This window comes from Colias eurytheme, chromosome 2 (genome assembly GCF_061535395.1).
Source record: "Colias eurytheme isolate Ceu_HAF_F1 chromosome 2, ilColEury1 Martin Lab GWU primary, whole genome shotgun sequence".
NCBI classification, from domain to species: Eukaryota; Metazoa; Arthropoda; class Insecta; order Lepidoptera; family Pieridae; genus Colias; species Colias eurytheme.
Window position 1 is genome coordinate 1,265,130 of NC_142981.1, and position 9,497 is coordinate 1,274,626.

Consider the following 9,497-nt stretch of genomic DNA (forward strand, 5'->3'; position numbering starts at 1 on the left):
ATTAGTTACTACGTAACAGATGCGACAGTGATGTTTTCCATAGTTTCAGTTGGCCAGTTGTGGCGCTGCTGTAGCCTTATCAATTTTGACAGTAAAAAGTAGTGTTGCCTACCAGTTCGATATCTATATCTGACTATCGATACTTTAGTGAGGTGCCCATTGTATCGATAAAAATACTACGTACTAGCACAGACTAAGTACTAGATATTAAGTAAGCTCCAAGCGTTATTATTGCGAATAGGTATTAAAAATAAAACAGATTTCGTTTTCAATGTTTATTTATTTAATGCTCTTTTTCTTAATTTATTTGTTTTATATTTCATTAAAGCAATTTTATGGATTCCTGCCATTTTTTGCACATATCTCTCCTCTATAGCTCCCTTTAAAATTTTATTTATAATATTGCTCCAGTTATGGACATGAAGCCTAACAATATATGTTAAAAACATTTTTTTTAAACACATATTGTGTGTTTTCTGACACCCTAACCAGGAAAACTCCAAATCTTGAACTTTTTCTCTTGTATTTGCCCCAATTTTGTTTTGGATACAGTTATCGTTTAAATAATTATGTATTATACAACTTGCTTCCCTGTACAACACTAGAAGTTTGGAACTTGGATAAACTAAATTACTATTTTTTAAAATAGTAATTTAGTTACAATACTTCATTATTTCCATAGGCAGCAGCCTGTTTAAGATTTTGTGTGGTTGTTTTACCCAAACTATCAGCAGTTATTTTGGTTATTTGCTTCATAAATTTTCTTTTCTTTGGGCAATTTTTTTTCATAAAATCTGAAAACAAAATTTACGTTACAATTTTGATGATTCATTGTGGTGGTGTGGTTAATAATAATAATTTTATCACTGAAAGAGATGTGAAAAGCACTTGTAATGTACATTATATTACTAATAATAAATTACCTTTACGCTTTTGTATGATACTCTTATTTTCATGAGTAGTTTTTTCTTCTACTGTGGGTTCAGTTATATTTCCTGAAAATAAAAGTTATTTTAGTATTTGTAGTGAGCCCATCCATACAAAGACAATTCCACAGTTCCTATTCAAATGTTGTAAGCCCCAGATTTAAACAATGGCAGTTTAACTGTGAGATTGATAAGTCACATACAATAAACATATCTAAGTAACCACAAACTTAAAGATAGTGCAAGTGCACACTATACATATTGTGTGATCCTACATGTGTTAGTATATAATTTATGAACACCACATTTTTTAGCATCTGTCAACCTTAAAAAAAACCTTTTTCTAAATCCCATGTCTCTTGCAATCTGCACTAATAAAATCAAAGTTAACCAGTAAATAAAACCAAATACTAACCTGCATCTTCACAAAGAGTATGAAATTCTATTTCTTTGCTTAAGGAACATGAAGTTTGGTCTGCCATATCTGTAAATCGGTAACAAAACAATTACTTTTAAATATAAAGTACCTACAAACATTACATACATATGAAACTTTGAATCTAATAACAGCTAATGGAATTCTCTTAAAAGCAGCTCTAAAGTTAAATCTGAGAACATGAATAAAAACCTTACTAAAATTTACAAACATGGATTTATCAACCTATAAACTATCATAAATCACATACCTGTAGGTCTTTTCATAACAACTGGAATAGCTGGAATGCATGATGGATGTTCATGATAATCATCACCTAAAACCAAAGAACTTATATAAATCTATACTATATATTATACTAATATTATAAAGCTAAAGAGTTTGTTTGTTTGTTTGAACACGCTAATCTCAGGAACTACTGGTCCAATTTGAAAAATTCTTTCGGTGTTAGATAGCCCATTCATCGAGGAAGATATAGGCTATATATCACCACGCTAAGACCAAAAGGAGCGGAGCCACACGGGTGAAACCATGGAGCACAGCTCGTAACTTATAAAATCCTATCCTGATTACTATATTATAATTTATGTTAAATATAATACCATATTATAGGATAGCTTAAATAAAAATTTGAGTGCATAATACATACCTGCCCTTCCAATGACCAACATATGATCTGTAATATTTTCATTCTCATCTGATTCCACTTTGTGATAATTGTGATCACTCAGAGCATTTTGTACTGTAACAAGTAAATACATATATGTAACATTTAAAAATATAATTCAAACACAAATAGAAGGTATGTAAAGTATGTCAAAGTATTTGTTTGGAGCCATGAAACCTGTCTTACCAAATATCAGCTATTTACATAATTTTTAATCATGTTATTTATAGCTCCAGGTAGAACTCACCAGTTTCACTGGAAGACAGGGGCATGCCGTGCGCTATTTCGTCATCCGTAAATAGGCATGGGTATGAATGCCTAAGCCTCTTGCCTTCTTCATCGAACTGATATCTATCGAAGTGTTTCTCACAAACGCGTTTGTGTCGAAGTTGATCTTTCGACAATCCGATGAGGGAGGAATTAGTGGGCACCAGAAAGGACATCCACAGGTTCCTCAAATAATCATTCTGCGGAAAACAAAAAAGCCGATTCGTCGCATTGGTTGCGGTGCAACCACCGACACAGCACTTTAATAGTCCCATGGCAAATTTAGCACTTCTTTACAGTAGAACACTATAAAGACTAGTAGAAGGTATCGTATCAAAAAACTAAGGAGTAATTGGATATTTTGGATCTCAACTCAAGCAAAAAGCGAGGAAATAAGTACACAAAACACCAGTACACTCAACTCAGTTATTCGACTGATAATAAACCTGTCCACTTATTAGTTTTATTTCGCGCGTTATTAATAAAACGTAATACATAAGCAGCTGCGCGTTTAAGTCTATTATATTGTGAAAATCGAGAAAAAATAATTAAATTATAGACACAATGGTCGTTTCGTTCAAATAAATGTCAATTGTCATAACATGGCTTCTCAAAATGGCGCCGTAGCCGGAAACAAGTAGAAAAAAAAGTACAGGAAGTAATGCAGCGCCACAACTAGCCATTTTGAAACTAGGCTGTCAGGGCCCTGCTTTTGACGTAGGTAAATGATAAACAGTTCGTCTATGGTTCGCCTGTTCACTTCTGTCAAAATATGTCATGTCAGCATGGAACTATAAGTCATACTGGAACCCAAACTCCTAAGGGCGTATTCAGAAAGAAAGCTTGAAACTTATAAGCGCTTATCGGCGCTTGTCATATTCATATATTTTCCTGTCAGTGCTGTCAACCCGCGCAGGAAAATATATGAACATGACAAGCGCCGATAAGCGCTTATAAGTTTCAAGCTTTCTCTCTGAATACTCCCTAAGAATAAATAAAAAACTGATAGAATGACCGCAAGTAACCCCTGTTTACCCCATAGGGTAGCCAGCGTGATTGTAAATTTTTCCCCTATTGACGTGCATTAAAAAATCGACTGTCAGTAATAATAGTCTATATGACATAAATCATTAATAAAATCCGCTAAAAAAATGAAATTTAAACGAGATTCATGCAGGTTTGCTTTTCCATTGAAATAACAAAGGTTTACAACTTTTAAAATGGACTGCTTATCGAACACGCTCATAATTTTTTTCCCATATTTTGAATTATGTTATGAAAATCGTTGCGCGGCAGCCCCAATTCTAGGTGTCAAATAATGTTTACTGCAAAATGGCGGATGTTTATGTTCATTTCGTGAGTTTGTTCTTGTATTTTGGAATTATTCTGAGCCAAAATTAATAGAAATGGTTGTAAATATATTGTGCGCGGTTGCAAAAGTGAATGGCATCCAGGATGTGATATTATATTTCATTCGTAAGTACAAAAAACCATGCATAAACTACGCTTCATGTAAAATTGTAGTTTAGTAATATTTCTACTTTAATTGTTGTTAAATCTGGAATAATAGATCGAAGTTGTGATTATAATGTTAATTTTGATTAGGTTTTTTCCATTTAACATCGTTATTTGCTTATTATTAAATGTTTCATGATTGTAATAAATATTAGACTAGGGTGTCCATACTTTATAAAATTGTGTACATATATTTCGGTATGGTATTTTATATGAGGAGAAGTCTTTCTCCACTTGAGTTAGTTCAATTGGCGTGAAAGTTAATGGTATAAAAACGTTGTTTACTACTTTTATATAATGATATATTGTAAAATCAAAAACTCAAAGTACATACATATATGGTACCTACTGAAATAGAAGCACAAGACAACAGCACAAATTTTGTGTTATCTGTATCTAAATGACATTTTTTTTTATATTTTGCAAATAATCTTCTTTTCTCTTTACAGGTTTCCGTCCAATCTAGCGGAACGTAATACATGGCTAAATATAGAATTAAAAATATCCTGTTTTGAAAAAGTGAAGATATGCAACATTCATTTTAAACCCGCACTTGGCCAGTGTGGTGGATGTGGCTGTAACCTCATAGGAGGCCATGTCCCAGCAGTGGGAACGTAATATATACGTTACGGGAAATAAAATGTATGGGAGGGTTTAAAGTTACATTTTTAGATATTTCTTGTTATATTTAAAAAAAGTTATTATTGTTATTTTACTCATTAGGTAAAGTATCATATCAGTATCATATCGATATCAGTTTAAAGTTTTTTGATACCTGCAATAGTTACGAAATAATCACCTGTGCACACTTAACGATTACACCCTGAATATATTATATTTTGTTTTTTATTGTATGATAGGGAAGCGCTAGACCACGATCTCATATTTCAAGTACTCTTAAAACTATTTAAATACTTAAGGGTATGGAATGATAAAAATATTTTCAGTGAACCGATTTCGTTACTTTTTATTGTTATTATCTTATAATTTGCAAATTTGTAAAGGCAGTTGGCATTGTAATGATAAATAAATATTATAAAAACACATTGATATTTTACTTCATTAATTCCTCAAATGACTGGACGTAACGCCAAATTATACAGCAAAATGTTGTCATAATTTATAGCGGTCCTGTGTTCTGAAGATGCAAGACGGGAGACGCAAACATGAAAAAACGCTGAAAGGAACATTACAATTTTCCAATGTTAAATACTTGAACATCTATTTTTTATCTATTTGCAAAAATTCTACAGTAACTATATTAGAATAATAAATGCAATTACGTAATTTATTTCCGCCGTAAATCATCAACCATCAATCAATCAATAAATATAAAACTCTCCCGTTACTTAGTGACTGACAGACAACGCACAGCCCAAAATCACTGGACCTAAAGACATGAAATTTGGCACACTCTGTATATCTAGAATATCCTAAAGGTGCACTTAGAAAGGCTATTCCGAAATCCAAACGGGATAAATGGGATTTTATGTTTTATGACTTCAACGAGGACGAAGTCGCGGGCAAAATCTAGTATTATAGTAAAATTTTAATACGAATAAAATTGATGTATCCGTTATTTTTTTCCTTAATATCCTGAATTTTTTACATTTATACTCACCCCACGGAAATATAGACATACTATATATATTATGACTCACCGTAACTAGAAAGAGACGGAGGGGAAACGATAAGATTCAAGGTCAAATTTTTTGACTTTACTTTTTCTTAGGGAGTGTGGGTTCCATACGTAGTATATATAGTTCCATGCATGTCAGCCTTGTGCACAGAAGAACAAAATATTTGTATAAAATGAATAAGAATAAAAAAACACATAATCACAGCTCATAATATAATGGGATATTTAAATTGTTCTTGGATTCCGTTTGATAATATCTATTGTATCATGAGATACTTTATGATACTGCTTTTAGCTTTACACGCTTTTCACAATTCACTACATCTTGAATATATTTTCCCCGTTTTCCAATTACAGCACTAGAGCGCATTATGCGGCATAATGCTTAACGTTGAATGTTCCAACTACAGCAACGCTTCGCACAATCGAGCACTAGAAAAAGTAATGCGCGAGAATTGATGCGTGCAATCGATTTATCGTTAGTAATTATTAATTGTTGAAAAAAAATTTAAAGCTTTCGTTTAATTGTAGTTTTTTCGAAATAATCAAAGTTAATTCAAATTGTGTTAAAAAAATAAATATAAGTATGGATGAAGGTACAAACATTGAAAAAAATGTTACTGAAAAAATACAAAATCCAAATTACTTAAAATAACCGTAAATATTTTTCAACCAATTATTATGTATAAGTATAACACTTTATTTACACATTAATGAGGTTATTGCTAACTTTAGGAATATTTTTTTTTCTACACTGAACTTAGCGCAACCTGCTGGTGCGTTTCACGTTCCAATTAAGCATCAGCATAATTCGGCATTGTGCGGCACTGAGTCGCATTATGCTCTGTAATTGGAAAACGGGTTTTATCTATATTCCATATTTTTTAAGTTGTCAAAATATTGTCTCTGCTGTCTTTGGTGATTACAATTGAATCTCTGAAGTCTGAATTGAATTGAACGAAAGTCGAAAAGAAAAGTCAATTTTTATCAATACTGCCGCTGTGTCGTCGTCTCTTGAATTTATTCGTACCTACCTTTTGATAATATGATATTTTAATACTGAAAATTAAAACGCAGTTCTAATATTTCAATATGGATGATGTTTTAGATGAAGTTGTTTCGTCCGAAGATTTGCAAGTAAGAATGTTTATTTCATAATGCAATTTTGTAATGAGTCATAAATCGCTTATTGTTGTATTGTTTTTTGTCTCAGAAATTCGAGAAGGTCTACCATGAGCAGCTCCATCAAGGAACAGTAACGCACAAAGCACAATTTGAGTATGCGTGGTGCCTGGTTAGAAGCAAATACGCGACGGATATCAGAAAGGTAATTTAAAATTGTATCGATTAAAAAAAAACATAGTGAACTTTGAAACGCATTTGAAAAATATATCGAGTAATTTAATATATACATATATTTATAGGTACATACTACAGAAATTAGAATAACTTGCATTGTGTAACTGTTAGAAGTTGGTTTGATAACATTGTAGATAACAAATGCTTAGACAATGGTTGCTGCTAAACTAGATTCGTTAGTAACTAGTTTTGTTTTGAGAGTGGTTGCTTACCATTATTTTTTATATTCATGTTTTAATAGCAAATTATGTAATTTCAGGGCATACTGTTGTTGAAAGATTTGTTCAACTCGCACGCTGAGGGCAAACGCGACTACCTGTTCTACCTTGCTATTGGCAACGCTAGAATTAAGGAGTACAATAAGGCCCTCCACTATGTCAAAGCATTCCTTGAAATTGAGCCCGCCAATCAGCAGGTTCTAGCTTTAGAGGTAAGATGATTGCAATCAAATTTTGTAAGTTATATTGGTATGTTGTATATGTATATTGCAATGCAGAAGTTTTGTTAATTGCAAACTGATAGTATAAATGAAATTTGTGACTGACCAATTTTTTTTTCATATTCATACATACCTACAAATTTTTAAAATATTTAGTATATGTATACTTATTTGATTGAAGAAATTTAGAATGAACCACATACTATATTTCTACATAATACTTATATTATAAGCGCTTCCATAATAAATACTGTATCCGGGATGTCTAATGTCCATCTTGCAATATAACAAAGACTTTCAGATTTTCTGATTTCATACTACTTACCTAATAAAATTATTAACATGCCTACCTCTGCTTACTCAATAAAGTCAATAGAGATTCTTTGTGAAAATATATGTAGGTATAGTACCTATTCTATCTTTGTAGTTATCCAAATTAAATTTTTCTGTTAATATTGAATCTTTATAAGGGCACATTAAATATTTTAAAAAGTTGTTATTCAAAATCCAATAACAAGTTGTAATAACCCATACGTTTATATTTTTATTATAATAAATATGTAGTTTAATAGCATTGAACTTGCATTTACAAATATTTTAAGATGCCTTATCTCCCTGTCATTGATAAAAAAGTCATCCTTTGTTACAAGATTATGTTTTGTTTGACACCAAGTGCAATAACCTTATTTCAAGTAAACAATATCTATTTTAGGAGTTGGTTTTGTAATGTTTTAATGCCAAAAATATTGAGCTTTTTATAGGCATTCAATTGCCTTTTGTCTTTGTGATAGCTACTTTATTTTTGGTGGGTTATGAATCAAATGTAGGTATTTCTGGGTTTATGGTACCTAATCACTTAAATACAGTTAATCGCTTAAAACAAATAAACTTAATTTACCTTAAATTACTTTTTGTTTACACAACTTTTCCCTCTGATTGAATACAAAGAATTTTATCCCAATAAGATTTCAGTGGAAACTGGAAGGTAACAATATGTAATAAATAATAGTACCTACATTAACAAATTTATACTAATATTATAAAGCTTAAGAGTTTGGACGTGCTAATCTCAAGGACTACTGGTCCGATTTGAAAAATTCTTTGGTGTTGGATAGCCCATTTATCGAGGAAGGCTATAGGCTATATATCATCACGCTAAGACCAACAGAAGCGGAGACATGCGGGTGAAACCGCGGAACGAAGCTAGTAAAACTATAAACACACTAGCTGCTCCGCGCGGTTTCACCCCCGTGGCTCCACTCCTGTTGCCCGTAGCGTGATGAAATATAGCCTATAACCTTCCTCGATAAATGGGCTATCCAACACCGAAATAATTTTTCAAATCGGACCAGTAGTTCCCGAGATTAGTGCGTTCAAACAAACAAACAAACAAACTCTTCAGCTTTATAATATTAGTATAGATTTGAATAAAATTTCAGCGTCAAATCAACAAGCGAATGGAGAAAGAAGGCATGATCGGTATTGCAGTAGCGAGTGGTGCGGTGCTTGCTATCGGCGGGCTCGTCGGCCTCGGCATCGCGCTCGCTAGTAAGAAATAGCATTTGGCCTTCTTGTGAGTCCTTTCTTGTTATCTGTAAGCTTACTATGTCTTATTCTATTTATGTTTTGATTTAAAATTTGGGTCTGATCATATTATGGCTGGTCAGATTGATGTGTCATGGTGTGATTTTTTTGATTGACTACAATATTGCGTCATAAAAAGGAGGTTTTTGTTATTGATTTAGTTTTGCTTAATAGGAACAATATTCTATGTATAATATTATTTCGTTGTATATATTCAAGTATTTTTGTTCAGAAATTTATTGTGAGATATAATATTTTTCTTATGTTTAAATAATGTGTGGTTTGTATTGTTGCAGAATGAACGCCTTAGTCGGCGTTCATTATCTTCTCTCTAAAAAGAAACCAAAAGAAGAATAAAGGTGACATCTGCAATTCACTGAACACCAAAAATTTATCCAAAATTTCACCCTAACCGTAGTTCATATTTGTACATTTGAAATGCTTAGCCACTTTACAAAATTGTTTAGATCAAATGAATTTACTTGGGTTTTGTTTAAGAAATTAAATATTTAATTATTTATTTTGTGTAATATGTGTAATTTATTTCTTAGTGTTAGGCTTCAATGTAGTTAAGATAAAAATATTATATTATATTCTATATCAATGTATGTGATTCCATTAAATAAATATGATTTGTTTTTATATAAGTTTTAGTGTTATTTTCG

The 9,497-nt window shown here is 31.8% G+C and overlaps 2 protein-coding genes and 1 long non-coding RNA gene across 5 annotated transcripts; 2 read left to right on the plus strand and 1 right to left on the minus strand.

Moving 5' to 3' along the window:
- Positions 1–260: 260 nt before the first annotated feature.
- LOC149910073 (uncharacterized) lies at positions 261–2,865 on the minus strand. The gene is made up of 6 exons (XM_090110259.1): positions 2,277–2,865; positions 2,012–2,104; positions 1,613–1,678; positions 1,342–1,410; positions 924–995; positions 261–794 (listed from the first exon to the last, which is right to left on the minus strand). Exons 1-6 carry the CDS (start codon positions 2,569–2,571, stop codon positions 658–660), a joined length of 732 nt encoding a protein of 243 aa, XP_089966385.1. The 5' UTR covers positions 2,572–2,865; the 3' UTR covers positions 261–657.
- Positions 2,866–3,287: 422 nt separating this feature from the next.
- Positions 3,288–4,855, plus strand: LOC149910074 (uncharacterized). Its single transcript, XR_016457532.1, has 2 exons — positions 3,288–3,772; positions 4,261–4,855. It is a non-coding gene; the product is annotated as an uncharacterized LOC149910074 (long non-coding RNA).
- A 1,543-nt stretch (positions 4,856–6,398) lies between these two features.
- On the plus strand, positions 6,399–9,479 carry Fis1 (Mitochondrial fission 1 protein). 3 transcript variants are annotated; one of them, XM_090110292.1, is made up of 5 exons: positions 6,399–6,587; positions 6,664–6,777; positions 7,069–7,239; positions 8,688–8,842; positions 9,129–9,479. In XM_090110292.1, the coding sequence occupies exons 1-4, from the start codon at positions 6,543–6,545 to the stop codon at positions 8,805–8,807; spliced, it is 450 nt and encodes a 149-aa protein (XP_089966418.1). In that variant the 5' UTR covers positions 6,399–6,542; the 3' UTR covers positions 8,808–8,842; positions 9,129–9,479. The 3 variants fall into 3 exon arrangements, with proteins under 3 accessions (XP_089966418.1, XP_089966409.1, XP_089966424.1); XM_090110283.1 differs by having other exon boundaries at positions 8,688–8,821; XM_090110298.1 differs by having other exon boundaries at positions 8,688–8,796.
- Positions 9,480–9,497: the final 18 nt, after the last annotated feature.

What these genes read in the sequence shown, in the direction of transcription:
- LOC149910073 (XM_090110259.1), bottom strand. Translation starts at nt 2,571, where the DNA reads ATGGGACTATTAAAGTGCTGTGTCGGTGGTTGCACCGCAACCAATGCG. An exon ending in TGTTATGAAAAGACCTACAG is followed by an intron (nt 1,411 to 1,612) that starts GTATGTGATTTA and finishes ACCGATTTACAG; the next exon opens with ATATGGCAGACCAAACTTCA. An exon ending in TACTCTTTGTGAAGATGCAG is followed by an intron (nt 996 to 1,341) that starts GTTAGTATTTGG and finishes TTTTATTTTCAG; the next exon opens with GAAATATAACTGAACCCACA.
- Fis1 (XM_090110292.1), top strand. Translation starts at nt 6,543, where the DNA reads ATGGATGATGTTTTAGATGAAGTTGTTTCGTCCGAAGATTTGCAA. An exon ending in TTTCGTCCGAAGATTTGCAA is followed by an intron (nt 6,588 to 6,663) that starts GTAAGAATGTTT and finishes TTTTTGTCTCAG; the next exon opens with AAATTCGAGAAGGTCTACCA. An exon ending in AGCAGGTTCTAGCTTTAGAG is followed by an intron (nt 7,240 to 8,687) that starts GTAAGATGATTG and finishes ATAAAATTTCAG; the next exon opens with CGTCAAATCAACAAGCGAAT.